This window comes from Nelumbo nucifera, chromosome 8 (genome assembly GCF_055504915.1).
Source record: "Nelumbo nucifera cultivar China Antique chromosome 8, China Antique-T2T, whole genome shotgun sequence".
In the NCBI taxonomy this organism is placed as follows: domain Eukaryota; kingdom Viridiplantae; phylum Streptophyta; class Magnoliopsida; order Proteales; family Nelumbonaceae; genus Nelumbo; species Nelumbo nucifera.
Genome location: NC_142656.1, coordinates 57,771,473 through 57,789,843, shown reverse-complemented (window position 1 = coordinate 57,789,843; position 18,371 = coordinate 57,771,473). Strand labels below are relative to the sequence as shown.

Genomic DNA, 18,371 nt, shown 5'->3' with positions numbered 1-18,371 from the left:
GAGTGATGATATGTCAATTTTTAGTAGCAGAGAAAGAGAGAGAGAAAGACAAAATATATTAAAGTTTAAATCTAAATGGGGTTTAGTTTCTGTGAAAGAAAAGATTACTGAGAGATGGAGAAAGAGGGTATTGGTATCGGTTCAGGAAAATGGGAAATCTTCAAAGGGGACAATGAATGATAAAATAGTAGTCGATTTTCTGCTTCTGCTACTAGGGATTACAGTCTCAGGCTTTGGGCGGAGGGGAGGGCTCGATAAATAAAAAGAGAATAGTTGTGTGGGGAATTTTGAAGAGGTCTGAGCGGATGCTCTGTTTTTCACTTTGATCGAAGAAAAGGTCTGAGTGAGTGAGAGCACAAGAAAAGAATGGTTTCAGTGTGGGTAATGAATGGCGAGGGTATTCTTTACCTTGTTGTTTTCGTTGATTTTTTTATTAGTATTTATTTGGAAAAATTTCTGATCAGTACCATGTATTTTGGCTCGAGTGACAATTTGATCCCAGAACTTTAAAACGCGACAATTCAGTATCCAAACTTTCAAAATGTGACAATCCATGGGGGGATTCATTTAAGCTATGTTTGGTAAGGAAAATGTAAGGAAAGGAAGGGAAAGGTAGGAAAACCTTTATAAACTTTGTATAGGTTTCTCTGACTTTCCCTTCAAGTCCCTTCCGTACCTTTTTCTTTCAAACTAAACATAGCCTTAGTGTTGTGTTGGATCAAGATTGTTGTATCTATATCATGGTTTACAAAACCAGACCGAATTTGGATGGTCAAACTGAAAAAGAAACAATATAATTACTAGAAATTTAAAACTTGACACAACACAACACAAAAGTTAAAAGATAGAGTTTGCAAGCTCAACCTATGTTGTAAAATTGCAAACTGAATGGGTCCGGGCATCACACCCTAACATAACATGGGGCTGTTCGGAATATTTTTATTAACAATTAGCTATACATAGCAAATACCAATGTGCATCAATTGTAATGGGCCACTGCCCACAAGAGTATTACGGAAAGTTTTGGTCTGGACCCAATACAGGGTGTTGATATATTCAATTGCCTTGGCCCGGTTAGTTTGGCTTGCAAAGACCAAAGCTAGATATAGTTGTGTTTGAATAAACTCTCCGGATTTATGTTGTCAAAGCCCAAAGGCAAAAAAGACCCAATACAGGCTTTTTACTTTGGGGCTTAAAAGTGTATTGGCTTAAGATTATAATTAAAGGAGGGGCCCTGCTTTGCAGGGGCTGGAATGGAACCATTGATCCGTTGATCCGGTCTTTGGCTAAAAATTGTTGAATTGGTCAATAATCCATTGATCTGAGTGGTCGATCCGTTGACTCGTTGGCCCGCTGACCCATTCAATGGCTTTTAGTCGTTTTTTTTTTTTTAATTAGGAACCATCCAAGCAACCAGTTTCGTTTTATCCTAATCTCGGTCTCTGGACAAAAATTGTTGAATCAGTCAACAACCCATTGACCCAGGCAATCGAACCATTGACCCATTCAATGGTTTTTGGTCATTTTTTTTATTTTTTAATTTTTATTATTAGAACGGGCCATCTGTTCGAACCGAACAGTCGAACTATCGACCCAAAAACCGGTGGCCATAACGGTTCTGCCTTCAATTCGTATGAGTCACATGCTCGAATGACATAACACGTATAATACTACTTAATGGACATCACACACTCAATTCTTTGCTTGTAATTTTTTTTGTCAGAATGGGTCACCCGTTTTTTATTTTTTTTTTAATTGGGAACTAAAGAGGGGTGATTTGGCCCGACCTAATGAATAAGGGACACGTGGATGTGGCCTGCCAGTTAGACGACAGATCAGCGTGTGATGCCACGACATCAGATCGGAGGACCTCGAGATCTTGGTCACTTTGGAATTAAAGCACCTCGGTACCAAAGTACCTCGGTACCAAAGCACCTCAGAACCAGAGCACCTCAGTACCAAAGCACCTCGAAACCAGAGCACATCAGTACCAGAGCACCTCGAAGCTAGAGCACCTCAGTACCTACACACGCCAAGCTTGTTTTGAATACAGGACAACTAAAGGTGCTAAGTTGTACATAGCAAAGTTCAAAATATCGATACATCGGTAGGTGTGTATTGGGCAATATCGATACTTTTTTTTCACTTTTTTTTTTATTTTTTTCAAGACTAGTTCAGAGGGGCCGGCTTAAGGCTCCTCTACCCGTTGAATCGGTCAGAACCCCAATACACCCTCTATAGGGGTGTATCGGGGAGTTCTCAGAATGATACGTATTGGCCGATACGTATCAATACTTTGAACCTTGGTACATAGAAAGATGATCAAACAGATTTTGGGTTTGTATAGTAAATAATAAATATGGAAAAGTACGGACATGCCTAATGCAAATTTTTTATTTCCACTGCAGAGTTATAAACATTCAAAATGTCAACAACCCATACTCTATGCACCAATTGAAGGAAAGGAAGATCCATCATATGGATGGCCGAACCTTGTAGGGAGGTTGGGCGAAATTTCAAAAATTTTCTTTCGTTCTCCCTTTCGGGAATCCTATTCCCTAATTTAGAAAATCGCATTTTCAAGGTTCATTCTTGAAACAAACCAGACCAGATCTGAAACCAAAAGGAAGTAGGGATATACTTGATACATAATAACAATAACTCCCGCTGTTCACGCCCAAAGATGACACAACTTATGGTGAGGCAAGATTAGCAAAGTTGTTCTTCAGCAAGAACCCTAATTTTTCAACAAGAATCATGCAAGGGGTTGGTGAGCACGACTTTAGATTATTTCTTCTAGCAAGAAACAATACCAAGAACTATTCTTGATGAGATCCAAAGGTGGAAATCGAACTGGGTAGGGGCGGCAAGAATTAGAGGAGAGTTCTATAGATTGCTGAGTACATGAAACTGGTAAATTTGCCCCTATTTATAACCTTCTTTGGATCAGCTTCCTAATCCAATTAGGAAAGAGTTTCTTGATCCAAATCTAATATTTGGATATAGACTCTTAAATGGATAAGACTTATCTTATCCTTTAGCTAATCCTAATCAGATTATAAACCAGAATTCGCCCATTTTTAACTAACTCGCTTAAGCCTAGTTAGAAATGGGCTTTAGGCCCATTTAGTCACATAGCTCACTTTACCTTTAAATGTTGGTTAGCTTAGCTCTTTTTGTATGGTGTGGGACCCTATCATTGATCTACACATGAGACACATGGGTTCAGCCCAGCCTTTGTTACAAGGCCTGGCCAAATTCACTATAGAACACAATGAACCCCTAAATTCATCAGTACGGGCTCTTAATGGGCCCAATATTTACGCTAAATGGTCATTGGGCCCAACCACCTTATGAAGGCCCAAGGACTATGGGTAAATGCAAGATTATCCCATTAGGTATAACCCTCAATGGTCTTACACTTAACCTCTCAACCCTTAATGATCAAACACTTCCCGATAAGAGAGGACCTCCCACTCGTTGCAACGTATAGTGTTGCACTCTTTACTCACATGGATCCTAGGAATTAAAACATTTTACAAACATTTTATGAAACCATAATATATATGTCTATATTTATATAAATATATTTTGCAAAACAAATTTCAACACTTTGAAATCAACTACTGGCAGTTTAGGTTTCCATCAGAGAGAGTGCATTCCATGATCATTCACTTTGTCCGACAAAGGGTGAATTTTCGGCAATTTAGGTTTCCATCAGAGAGAGTGCATTCCCTGTCACTATGATCACCACTCAGGTGAATTCTCGGACTACCCCAACATACTCAGTTTTTTTACCCAGTTAAGGATCTCACTAATTGGCATATCAAAAACAATCCAACCCAACACCTAGTACAGTACCATAATCGAGTCTTGGGGTCAGGTGTAACATTCCAGTTTTGCCCATCTGTATCCAAAGTCCAGGGCAATACTAGAATTTGGTTCGGTTCAGGGTTTCAGGAAAATCCACACTACATGTACCTGAAACAAACCACTACAACCCACTTGGCAAGATAAATCTCCTCAGATCTACCCAACGACTGTAAAGATTTTAAACTAACACAAGTCTCATAAATGTTCAATTTAAGGGTATTACATAGAAACACACCAAAATAACATTAATCAAATATATACTATTAATCATTTACAATAAATGTATCAATACATCAATCTAATTGAAGCTAAAGGCATACACTACCTAACACCAATGTCTGCCCGTAAATTAACATCAACTCCGAGCTGGTACCTACCCCAACAGTATTTTGACCTTGGGCTGAACCGTCATTCTCCCCAATAAATATGCATGATATGATGCTTATTAGCCTGAATCTTTAAATCTTGAACAAAAACATGCACACATTCACACAACTCTACTAATACAACAAACACATTGCGAACTGTCTCAGAACTGATGTTTTTCCTCCCCGCTGGTAGTGATACAATTAAGAGGCATATATACAGAAGCACACTCAAATTATTTCTGATATATATATATATATATATAGCTTGAATTATTGGATACCTAAAGCCAATTAACTACTCTTTCCTGGACATCCAAGATGTTTAAAAATGTTAGCTACACCAAATATATCAGTACAAGTTGAATATTCAGATAAAGAATTCCACAAGAAATTCAGATAAAGGCCAAAGATTGAAGGAAAAGAAAAAAAGAAAGGAAAGAGAAAGAGAGATTTAATTGTCTGACAGGGGCAAGGGCTGTATTTCTAAACTGAAGTGCGCACAGGCCAGGCCAGAACTCAGCAATTTGCTCTAGTACAAATGCTTAAGAGTGCAAATGAAAATAATGCAAATTCTGATTTAATTTTGTTCTAGGTTTTACTTTATTCTGCTTCAAATCTAACTTTACTTCATTTGTACTACAATAAAAAAAGAAAAAAAAGAAAAAAGAAATGTACACCTACTAGTTAATTAGACACTCAGATTTTTTTCTTCTTTTAAAAAAGAAGAGAGGGAGACTAGAAAATGTCTCAATAGAAACAGGGGAGTAAACAACATCAAAATATGTATACACATGCAGAAATAATTAGGTAGCTAGAGCAATGAATTAAATGAGATAAAATTAATTGAATTACCTTTAATTAACAAATTTGCATTGGGTCGATGGAAGAGATATAATTAGGTACAAACCCATTTCTCTCTATATCTTGGAAAAACGACCTACCCAATAAGCTATTGAAATATCTTCCAAAACCTCGTGATCAATCGGTGCAATCACAAACCCATGTGTAATCCAGTAACTTATCAATGTGTCTTTATACATTTGATAGTCTTTTGGAAACACAGAACAATAAGCAAAGCATTGCTTCAATATGGACCAACAATCTTCATCGGATAATCCTTTCAAACGATGCATTAGAGAATGTCCACCACCCATGATGGATGCAACCTTCTCGCTACGTGTTGTTACAAGGATTTTGCTTCCTATCTTAGCACCACCTCCTAAACCACTTTCTTAAGCGGTTCCACTCTTCAGCATTTTCACTCCAAACATCATCTAGTACAATTAAGAACCTTTTACCTTTTAAAATTTCTGTGGCAAGCCTTTTGACATCAAAGTCATCAGACACACAGACCCAAATTCTTAGATCGAAATACTCCTGGATAGATTCACCATTGTACACCAATTTTGCTAAGGTGGTCTTGCCTTATGGGAAGGACAGAGGTTAATGTAGTCGTCTCTTGGTTGTAGCTATTAACTAACTTGTCTATGACAATTGATTTTTCATCATCCCTCCCAAGTCCCAACAACCGGTAAATCATCATCATCATCATCTAAAGATGCAGTGGTTTCGCGGTTGTTCATTCTTCTCTCCTTATGATCAATACTAGTAGCTTAGTCGTCATGTTTTTAACACCGCCAATAAACATATTTTTTTCTTTTGCAATTTCATCCAACTTCACATTGATATTTCTAACCTTATAAGCCATCTTAAGGCGAAATGCAATTGGGTGGTTGGAGTACTGGGGTGAGAAAAAGTTGCATACCTTCTTCTTTATGCTGTTTCCAATCTCAATCTCGCGTCGCAAAACTTCTGTTGCACATTCATCTACTATGTCTTCAGCTTCATAAGCCACTTCTTTCAGATTCATCAGCCAATCTTTCACATTTTCTTCCGTTACTTGCCATGTCGTCTCACTCTCAGCCTCCCCAAGTACACCTTGAATCTTCCGCAATATGTTCTCCAGCTTTCGTAGCTCTGCCTTGAAACCCCAAAAGCTAGATTGATCTGAACTGCAATGCAATGAAGGAGATTATACTGATGATCCCTCCCCTCCACGACATTACTGATCACAGCTTCGGCCATCCCGTTAATTCTGCTTTGATCAACAAAAGGATCTCTTTCAATTCATCTGCTTGCATATATATGATGGTGGACTAGCTACTACCATCTCTTATATATCCCTAGATGGGACTTGGGAGGAAGAGGATATAGGGTCAACCCTTACACACCACAACTTGACATTCGATAGATTCTTGGAACAAGTCTAATACGGCAGATTGTATGGACCTGTCGTATAAAGTAAATATATTTTGTAAAAGCTTCCCTTCTTTGATCTTTGAATTGAAGAAGCAGCTTCGGTCCTTCTAGGTTTTGTGAGGACCAAATCAAACTTCCATTTGTCACACTTCAACTTGACTTCAAAACTCATATATCCATGATTTTTACTACTATATCCAAGTTGTGTAATAACCAAAGTGATATCCAAATTTTCATTCTCAAGTAAGGGTGTAAGCGAGTCGAGTTCCACTCGAGTCAAATACTTGGTTGAGTTGGGTTTGAACTTCACAATAACCAGTTCGATGAGCCTAATCGAGCTCATAATAAAATAATATTTTTTAATATATTTATATTTATAATATAATAAACATTCATTTTTTATATTAAACTATTTATAATATTAATGTATACATTTATAATTGATTTCCAAAAGATATTTTTATTTATAATATTAATTTATTTACAAATTTTTAATATACTTAATATTAATTTATTTATAATTGACTCGATTTGAGTCAAGTTCAAGCCAAATACGCGAAACTTGAATCGAACTCGAGCTGGAGTAGCTTGATGCCTGGCTTGACTCGACTCGATTACACTCAAGCTATCCTCCAACCCCAATATATTGACTTCCATTTACCAAAAAATAATAAACAATATACCTACATAAATTGTGGTCCAAGCCCTTTATACATAGAGGCAATATTTGTGGTATAGTCAAAGGATCATGACCTACCACTACTTCAAATTGGTGGCTTCCACATGAAGAATTAGCAGCTTGATCAAATGAAGCTTTCAAATCATTTAGTTTCCTAGGAGCATTTTAGTAGAAAATTTGTTCATCATCCAGACTACATTAGTACGCTAGAGAAAAAAACATGATTTAAATCAAACACTAGAAGTTAACTACATTTAGGCCCAGTAATTAAATTACTAAATGGGGAGATTTATTTAGGCTATGTTTGGTAAGGAAAATGCAAGGAAATGAAGGAAAAGGTAGGAAAACCTTTATAAACTTTGTATAGGTTTCTCTGACTTTTCCTTCAATTCTCTTCCGTACCTTTTTCCTTCAAACCAAACATAGCCTTAGTGTTGTGTTTGATCAAGATTGATGTATCTATATCATGGTTTCCAAAATAAGACCGGACTGGATGGTCAAACCGAAAAAACCAAGAATCGTTCATCGGTTCCGTTTTTCCCTAGAACCATTATTTCCCCTAAAACCATTGATTTGGTCAGTAAATCGCTGACTTGGGCGGTCGAACCGTTTGAACCATTCAACGGTTTGGCTGTTTTTTTAATTTTTTTGTCAGAATAAATTATTCGTTCGGTTCAAACGGTCGAACTATTCGAGCCAAGAACCAGACCCCTGACCGGTTCGTTGTCCGAACCGGTTTTAGAAACCTTGATCTATATACATAGGAAACAGATGACAGAGCTTTTAGCCTACTCTTCAAATCATGTACAACACTATTCACACCCAATGGTTCTCCCAGGTTTAATTATAAATTACAATAAAAACAGTAGAAATTTTACGACTACAACCAGCTTTCCTCCATGTCCATGCCTCCATGGTATTGATACAAGATGTATAGGTAGCCACAGTCAAATTTCTGATATATTCCAAAACACCCTGCGGGGAGTAAAAAGAAACAATTACTAGAAATTGAAAACATAACACAACACAACACAAAAGTTACAAGATAGAGTTTGCTAGCTCAATCTATGTAACATTGCAAACTGAATGGGTATAGGGTCCGGGCATCATACCCTAACATAACATGGGGCTGTTCAGAATATTTTTATTAAAACCAATTAGCTATTCATGACAACCACCAATGTGCATCAGTTGTAATGGGCCACTGCCCACAAGGATATTACGAAAAACTCTGGTCTGGACCCAATACAGGGTGTTGATATATTTAATTGAGCCCAAAGGCAATAAGACCTAATACAGGCTTTTTATTTTGGGGCTTAAAAGTGTATTGGCTTAAGATTATAATTCTTTTAGAAGCAAGACACTCGAGACAGTTTTCAGTTCAATTTTGTTTTTCCAAAGTTTATCCAAACAGAGAGTAATGAGCTTAGAAGATTCCACCCAAAATGTACAAAGACCATACACAACTACACGATATATATATGTGCAAATTATAACTGCCTTTATTTAAACTAGAAAATAGTAATTGAGTGGCACTTAGAACGGTTGTCTTGAGGTGAAGCTAAGGCATATATGGCATAATCAAGTTTAAAAGTTTCATCGCATAAGCTGATACATCCTGATAGCTTTATATAAATTTCCCTACTTTTTTTTTATTTTTCTACTTTTTCCTTCAAACCAAACATAATCTAAGGATCCATTTGGTTCGTAGTTGGAATTAGGATCAAAATCCTTCAGAATCAGAGTTAGAATGATCTATTTCTATAATTTGTTTGGTTCAGACAGGAATTGGAATAGGAATTGAAGTCGGTTAGAATGAGGGGGAGAGAATGGCCGTTTCCTCAAATGGGAAAATACTATTCCATAAAAAATGAGAATGAGATTCCAATTCCACTCAACCAAATAGTTGGAATACTAAATAGGACCTAAGAATAATGCTCCTACATAACACACTTGGAATGGCATTTTTTTCTGCTACTTTATTTACATCCTTCTTATCAACTGATAATTAAAGTATGATTTTTCTTCTTTTTTGCTGAGCAAAATATGATAAAGATTTTATTTTTGAAAACAAATATGTAACCCCCGCCCCCCCCAAAATAAAAAAAGCTGAAAGTAGTCGTTAGGGGGACTTGAGGCTTGGGGGGGTGGCAATGGCTAATTTTCGAACAGGTCGAGCGCAGCCCGCTACGGGCCGGATTGTGCCCACCTGTGACGGGCCATGGTGCAGGCCATGCCGGCACACAGGCTGCGGGTAGTGCCATACCAGCCCGTGGACCTCAAACCCCCGGTCCGTGGGTTGTCGTGACAGGCCAGGCCAGGCCAGTCCAACTTTATGTCAAGCCACAAACAGCCCGGCCGGATTTACACCTCTACGCACAGATCCCCACTAGTAATAAAATATTAGTCCAAGCCTGGCCTAAAATTAATCGGGTGGCTTGATACTCTCCTGAGCCCGATCCCACAAGTCTCAAAACATACTCAAGCTCCATCGAAAAGGAGTGGTCTGGGTCCGGTCTATCCCACTGGGTTACTTGTCCCTTGAAGAGGTCTACCCAAAATGTAAACAACTCTATAACCAATCAACCGGTGTCATCCAATTGGTAACCAGTCAACTTGTTTTCATTCAAATTTACATTGGTTTCTGTATAGTAAAAGATATGATGAAGTAAGGTTGTAATATATAATAAACCGGCATATATAAAAGAGTTAGGCAACAGATTTCATTCTGTTGGTTATTAAGGTATAAGTCTCTCAAAAATTGAACTACCATTTGCCATGTACAGTAAATTAAATTAAAAGGACTAGTAACTACAAAATACAAATTGAGGATTCATGCTTGAGAAAAGGGTTTTCAACCTTCCACCAAAAATCATCACATGGGTGTTATGGTTTGATAGATATGCAGCAAAATTAACAACATAATTACAGTCACACTCCTTGCTAATTTCAGAGCGCCCAATGAATGAATCAGCACTGAATCTACACACACTCGGGGACACTCAAACTTCTGGTCAAGGTTCTAAATATCGTTAGAAGTTGATATGTCAGTATTTTTTTTTAAACTGGTTTAGAGGGGTCAGTTTAAGTTTTTCTACCCTTTGAATCATGGCCTGACCCGATACACTCTCTGTAGGGGTGTATCGGGAAGGCTCCAATACGGTATGTATCAGTTTATACGGGCTGATACGTAATGATATTTTGAACCTTGCATCTGATACATACCAAAACATCCTGCTGGGTAAGAGCAAAAGAAGCAATTACAAGAGAGGGAATGGCCATTCCTTCCCCCTCCCTTGGAAATGAAATCCGATTCCTATTGACATTAATTCTCATTCTCATTCTTGTCTGAACCAAATGGACTATGAAAATATACAATTTTAGTTCTAATTCTAAAAAATTTCAATTCCAATTCCGACTGAGAACCAAATTAACCCTAAGTACTGTCAATTTTGAGTTTTGAGATGGATGTGAAAATAATAGTACCTTACAAATTCCACTAATTAAGCTTCAATTATTGGATTCAGGTCTCTCAAAACGCTTCCACTTGTCACTGAGATACCTGCTATAAACTTGTAGCTCTTCCCTGGACAACCAAGATGTGAGAAAACGTTGTCTAAACCAAATATTTGTTGGTACAAGTTGAGTATTCAGATAAAGAATTCAACAAGAAATTCAGATAAAAGCCAATGATTGAACGAAAAAAAGAAGAAATAATAAAAAATTTCCTGAGTGCCAAGTTCTGGTATGGCCTACCATGTGCTGTCAAAATTCAAATTGGTAGCTAATTCATTGAATTGGAACTTCACCAAAATTAAAATCTCTTTAGGCTGTGTTTGGTTTGAAGGAAAAAGTAGAGAAATGTAAAGAAACCTTTACAAACCTTATATTAGGTTTCCCTACATTTTTCTTCCTTTTCCTATTTTGTCTTTCAAACCAAACATAACCATAAAGAAAACTTGGCGTAATTAATGTTGAACTATTATATTGTTTTCTCTCAATGTGAAGTGGAAACAGGGGAATAAACAACGTTGCACTCGAATTAACAATACTTGTGAAGAGATATAAACAACCTCTCAGTCTATGGTTATGCATACCTCTCAGAGATATTTAATTAATACCTGCATATGTATAACCAAAAACAATTACATATATACTTTGTAGGTAATCTTATTTTAGGGCCTTAATTTTGGAATGTATCATTTTAGTACCTGAACTTTTAGAAATATATATATATATATATATATATATATATATATATATTCAAGTCCAATTCCATTAAATTGATGCAAATTAGCGGTTTTAAAGTAACTTCACTCTAGTTTGTTCATTGTAGTCTCACTTCCGAATGCTTGATTTGGCATTGCTAGTTTCAATCTAAGGCTATGTTTGTTTGCAATACAAATAAATTTACACTGATGCAAAACTATAGTAGTGTAAATGATTTTCGTGTAAATCCCGACCTACTTTTATTTTAAATTTTAGCTTATTTTGTTTAGTTGCAGTACAAATGAAATAAATTAAGATATAAAACAAAATAAAGTAAAACCCAAAACAAAATTAAACTAGAATTTGCAATCCCATACATTTATACTAGTGCCAATCAAATTGCACAGCAACCAAACACAGCCTAAAAAGTCCAAAGGAAGAAGAAGATTGGTATTTTTTATAATTTTATCTCTTACCCTAATGTTATTTTAATGGAACTGGACATAAATGTATACTTTTAGAAGTTCAGATACAAAAGCGGCAAATTTGAAAGTTCATATCCTAATTAAATTGAGACTAACCTCAAAGTATAGGCACATAATTAAAGAATCTAAGTTACCTTAAACAGAACACCATTCAAATAATTTAATTACAGAAAGAGAGACAATATATGTATGGACTAACCTTGTAGAAATCTAGTAAACTATTACCAGAGAAAATGTTGACATGTGGAATTTGAGCAATCTTGTCCCTGTTCCATCCTTTCTCCCCTGTCAAATACCATTGTTAAAACGGAGAAGTACGGAGACACACGATGCAGAATTCTGAATTCCAGCCTCCCTACAACTAGCCCTCTCCCCCCTATAAACCACATCCTGTCCGTGAATTTGGCATCAATTCACGGTCAGATGCATTCCCCCTGTACTTTGGGCCTATTAAATTCTGCGCTGTTTTAGTGATGTGAAGCCTTGGATCCCTTTCCACAGAGACGTCAGGTTGCGGCAACTTCTGATGTACAACTCTTCAATTAACACCGAGTTTGGGTTCCCTTCTTTTAAAGATCTCAGTTGAGGACATACAAAGATATACACATGTTGAGCCATTGTGATCCAAGAAGGTAATCTTGTACCAGGAAACCCTTCTATCAGCAACCATTTCAGATTAGAATTAGGTTGGAGAGCTTCCAGCAGCACATCATTGACAACTTCCTGATGATCCAGATGAACAGAGTTGTCTTCTTCGTCTTCTCTCCAGGACAATGACAACTGACCAAGGTTGCGCTTTTCCTTCAATAACTTTGCCCTGCTTATTTCTTCTCTCGCTCGTCTGTCGAGGTTGAGGTTGTGGAAGCAGCCAGCTTTGAAAACTATATCTAATTCACGAAGATGATTCAAAGGGCCCAGATCTCCAATACCACCGCCACCATCCTTGCCCACTACAAAACCCCTTAGTGTTTGGAGGTTGGTTAATTGTCCCATTCCCTCCGGCATCTTATTGATGCCACTGTCACGGATATCAAGATCTCTCAAACTAATCATCTTTCTCATGTCTCGTGGGAGCTGTTTGAGTTTGCAGCAGGCGAAGAGAAATAACGTCTGTAAGTTGTAGAGATTGGTGATTGAGTCAGGTAATTCTTCAATATTTGTGTCTGAGAGGTCAAGGTATCTTAAATGTTTCAACTTGCCAATCCGAGATGAAACCTCCCTAATCTTAGCATGCTGCAAGTCCAACAAACGTAAGCACTTAAAGTTTAAGCAGATAAAATCCAACACCCTTTTGTCAACATTAATACGACTCCAACAATTTGATGAGAGAAGAATAATAGTATGGATATGGAATCTGCTTCTGCTTGAATTATTAACATATGCCGAGAATAGTTGATGAACTGGGTTTGTAATAGTCTTAGTTGTTGATGAAACAATTGACAAATGCAGAGTTGTACTTTTTTCATGAATCCATCTTACTAGTTTATTATTATTATGTTGTTGTTGTTGTTGTCGATCATCATCTACTGCCGATGACAACTCAATGACATTGCATTCATCTCCATTAACAGACTGTGCAAGATCATGCATAAGGTCATGCATCTTGCATCTCCATATGTTACCAGATGAATACCTCTCTACATCTTGAAAAAACGATCTACCCAATAAGCTATTGAAGTATCCGTCTGCAGTATCTACCAATGAATTAGCCTCATCGTTCTCAGCTGCTGCGACCACAAACCCATGCGCAATCCATTGCCTTATCAAATCATATTTTATAATCTTATGGTCTTTGGGAAACACGGAACAGTAAGCAAAACACTGCTTCAAATAATAAGGCAAATCATCGTAACTCAGCTTCAGAGCTGGTAAAATCTTGGTATCGTTTTCGAATTGTTTCCAAATTCCACTATCTCTCACCCACACCCATTCCTCCTTTGATCTTTTGTTGCGCATAAGCCCGCCCAGTGCTTTTGCTGCTAATGGTACACCTTGACACCTCTTCACCAACGCCTTTCCAATTTCTACCAAATCATCAATTTGATCCTCTGCCACATCAACCCTACAATAACCAAATGCTCTCTGCTTGAATATGGACCAACAATCTTCAAAAGATAATCCTTTCAAATGGTGCATTATTAGAGGAGTAGGTCCATCCCCCGTATGCGTATGCACGATGGACGCAACCTTCTCACTGCGTGTGGTTACAAGGATTTTGCTTCCTTTCTTAGCACCATCTCCTAAACACTTTCTGAATCGATTCCACTCTGCAACATTTTCGTTCCAAACATCATCAAGTACGATTAAGAACCTTTTATCTTCCAAAATGCTTCGAAGGGATGTTTCGATTGTATTCAAATTTGTTGTTGAAGCAAATGTTGTATTGCCAGCGGAGTGTATGATTTCTGTGGCAAGCCTTTTGACATCAAAGTCATCTGACACGCAGACCCACATTTTTAAATCGAAAAAACCCTGGATGGACGCATCGTTATAGACCAATTTAGCTAGTGTGGTCTTGCCCAATCCCCCCATCCCCACTATGGGAAGGACAGACACAGACACAGTAGCCTCTGGGCTGGCGCTGCTTTTAATCAACTTATCTATGATGATCCATTTATCCTTATCCCTCCCAACAACCGGTAAATCATCATCATCTAGAGATGCAGTGGTTTCTCTGTTGTTTGTTATTCTCTCTTTAGTAGTCACATTTTTGAAATGAAATCTATCCCTTTCTTTTGCAATTTCATCCAACTTCACATTGATATTTCTGATCTTATGAACCATCCTAAGACGAAATGCAACTGGGTTGTTGGAGCTGGGTGTTAAGAAGTTGCGTACCTTTTTTGTCAAGCGGTTCCCAGTATTCTCAACCTTGTATCGCAACATTTCAGTTGCAAATTCATCTAATACATCATCAGCTTCATAAGACACATCTTTGAGACTCATCAACCACTTTTTCACATTCATGTCTGTAACTTGGAGCGTCTCGGCATCCTCAAGCACATTCTGAATCCCCACCAGAGTGTTTTGAAGTTTTCGCAGTTCTCCCTTGAAACCCCATGCCAGACCGATTTCGTCAGCAATCAGGGAGATCAACTTATTGATGATACCCTCAGTGACACCACCAATCACAGCTTCAGCCATTCCCCCTAGCTATTGTTCTCTGATTTTGATTTTGATTTTGATCAACTTTCTGTACAAGTATCATCCTTTCCCTTTTACATTATTGCAGGCCCGAGGTCAGACTGTCATCGCTTATCCGGAGATCGAATCTGATATCCCGAGGTCACACTAGACCGCATCTAGTGTGAAAGGACAGACTATGAAATTATGTGTGGACGGTGTGACAAGGTTCACGGTATGGCCCATTATATTTATATTGGAAGGAAGGTGGTTGTGGGAGTGCCAAATTTGAAGACTTTGAAATCTCCTGCTTGCCTCAACTACTAAATATAATAAAGTCAAATTGTCGCACTTGAACTTTAGCTAGAGAAGTCTAGTAGTCCTCTTGCCAAATGTTGAATCAATCTCGCCATCAACACATGGGATTGGGCCATCTATTTTTTCAATGGTTTTCAAAATCGGACCGGACTGGGCGATCGGACTAGAAAAATTGGGAATTAGTCAGGTAATCGGTTTTGGTTTTTCCCAAAACTGGAAATTTGTTCAAAATCATTGATTTTAGTCAGCAAATCGTTGATCCGGATGGTTAATCATTCAAATGGTTTTGACCATTTTTAAATTTTTTTAATTTTTTAAATTTTTTGTCAGAATAAATCGACCATTTGGTTCGAATGGTCGAATCGCTTGACCCGGTAACCGGACCCCTAATTGGTTCGATCTCTGAATCGGTTTTAAAAACCATGGTTTCAAAAAAAGAAACCACACAGAAACGTGAATATATATATCAAAACTTGATGAGAAATAAATTTAAATAAACCCCAAGTCCCCAACCACTTTTGATGATTAAGAAATATATATATATATATATATATAGCAACTTCTGGATAAAACTTTCTCCCCTTTTAATTGATTTAGGGAGTACTACTGTGTTACCAACAAACGCTATCATCCCTGTTCCAACAAGTCATTACAGTTGTACATTAGGGAGATGTTCCCATTGTGCAGACTGGGGGTTTCTATGGACCGGGTTTTGTTCCTACCCGATCCAATTTGATGTAAGCCCATTATAAATGGTCTGGAGTCTAGAGTCTGGACCCAATCCCATAGAAACAGAATCCAAACCGATTCATGTAAACGGATCGGATTAGTATATAATTAGATACAATACAAAATATAGAACTTACAAAGAAAACATAGAAATTGGAAAAAACATAAAAATTGCAGAAAAAATAGCATCAATTAAATTGAAATATAGAAAGGAAAAAAATTCCAAAATTACATAAATTGCAAAAACAATATAGGAATTGCAGACAATAATAGCAGAAATTACGAAAAATAATAAGAAATGCAGAAAATTAACAGAAATTTCAGGAAAAAAAACATAAAATTTTCCGATAAAATAATTAATAAAAATGTATGAAAGCACACTTCCTAATCTGTATTTTGTAGTCTCTCTTCCAATGTAAACGAAAATATGGCCGCCTCATTGAAATGTTTCAGTATTAAGATGACAGACGAAAACGAGTTATACAAAGGAATGTAAACATCAAAGGTTTGGATTTCCTCCTCACAAGATTGTTCCCTACACTGATCTTATAACACTTGTAGCTGTGCCTCCCTGGACAATGCGCTCTCTTCCTCGATCAGTCAACAATATGTAAATGATTAAGTTATCTTTCACATTAGAATATTGAATTTGTCTTTTGCATTAATTGTCACTTATCTTGCTTGGTTACTGTTGACATATTCAGTAATACAAGTGTGGTAAATTCAATTCAAAGGATCATCAGGAATTACAAAGTGTGAATTGAAGGTTCACGCCATAAAAAGGGGTTTCCACTGCGGGTGGCAAATAGGTGGATTAAGTTGGTTTGGGTAAGGGTTGAATATTAATCCTGTTTAAAGGTCATAACCTACTTTGACCCACTTATATGACCCACTTGACCTATCTATATTGACCTTTAACCACCCTCACTCATATTGACCCACCTACCCTCACATATAAATACAAAAATGGGTTGGGATGATTCATATACACAAAATAATAATATTTAAGAGGAGCATCTCTCTCAAGGTTGTCACGTGGCAGAAATTGGTCAAGTTGACCCATATACCGAAAATAAAAAAATTTTGAGAGGAACATCTTTCAAGCCTATCATGTGGCAAAAATGAGTCGGGACAACCCATATACTCAAGAAAAACAATTTTTGAGAGAATAATCTCTCTCAAGGATGCCATGTGAAATAACTGGGTCGGGTTGGCATGCATACTCAAAAAATAAAACATTTTGAGAAAAACATCTCTCTTAAGACTGCCACATGACAAAAACGGGTTGGGTTGACCCGTATATAAAAGAAACATTTTTTAGAGAATCATCTCTCTCAAGATTGCCACGTGAAAAAAAAAAGGGTTAGGTCAACCCGTATACCCGAAAATGCAAAAATTGTAGATAAATGAAAAAAAAACAAAAACAAATATAGATAATTCAAAAAATACCAAAAAAATTACAAAAAATGCAAAAAAAATACTACAAAATTGTAGAAAATGCAGAACTTTGGCAAAAAAATCAGAAAAAAAGCAAAAAATACTAGGAAATTGTAGGAAGTGCGTGAAAACACTAGAAAAAATGCAAAAATTATGTAGAAAAGCACCAAAAAATGTAGAAAATGCAAAAAAAATACCAAAAATTTTAAAAAATGTAAAAAACCAGAAATTTGCAAAAATGTAGAAAATACCAAAAAATTACAGAAAATGTAAAAAAAACCACAACTTTTATAAAAGTGCTTTCATAAAAGTACTTTTATAAAAGTACTTCCATAAAAGTGCTTTCATAAAGTACTTTCACAAAAGTACTTTTCTGAAAGTGCTTTTATGCTTTTATAAAAGTACAAAAGTTCTTTCATGTAAAGGTACTTTTGTAAAAGTGCTTTCGTAAAAGTGCTTTCGTAAAAGTACTTTCATAAAAGTGTTTTTATGCTTTCATAAAAGTGTTTTCATAATGAAATTCATATTATTAATAATGAAATTACGTAATAACTTTAAAAGAAATAAAATTCAAATAACAAAAGAATTTAAATATTTTAAATATTATTTAAATATTTAAATGTTGAAATATTTAACATAACTAAATTTTAAATAGTTAAAATAATGAAATTATGTAATAAATTTAAAAGAATTCTTAAGAGTAGAAAAGTAATTATACTATCTGTCATAATATTTGAATTAATAATAATTTTATACTTTACAAAATTAAGAACAAAATTATGTAGTATAATTTCTAATTTTATGGATCATTAAATTTAATAAATAATTAATATTTTGAAAAATTAAATAATGGTATTATCTAAATAATTAAGTATTAATGTAAATAATTAT

The 18,371-nt window shown here is 36.3% G+C and overlaps 1 protein-coding gene across 2 annotated transcripts; it reads right to left on the bottom strand.

Moving 5' to 3' along the window:
- Positions 1-7,936: 7,936 nt before the first annotated feature.
- Positions 7,937-17,647, bottom strand: LOC104612649 (putative disease resistance protein RGA4). 2 transcript variants are annotated; one of them, XM_010280160.3, is made up of 3 exons: positions 12,073-17,647; positions 10,666-10,765; positions 7,937-8,154 (listed from the first exon to the last, which is right to left on the bottom strand). In XM_010280160.3, the coding sequence occupies exon 1, from the start codon at positions 15,015-15,017 to the stop codon at positions 12,324-12,326; it is 2,694 nt and encodes an 897-aa protein (XP_010278462.1). In that variant the 5' UTR covers positions 15,018-17,647; the 3' UTR covers positions 7,937-8,154; positions 10,666-10,765; positions 12,073-12,323. The 2 variants fall into 2 exon arrangements, with proteins under 2 accessions (XP_010278462.1, XP_088750051.1); XM_088893925.1 differs by having other exon boundaries at positions 12,099-17,647.
- Between the last annotated feature and the right edge of the window lie 724 nt (positions 17,648-18,371).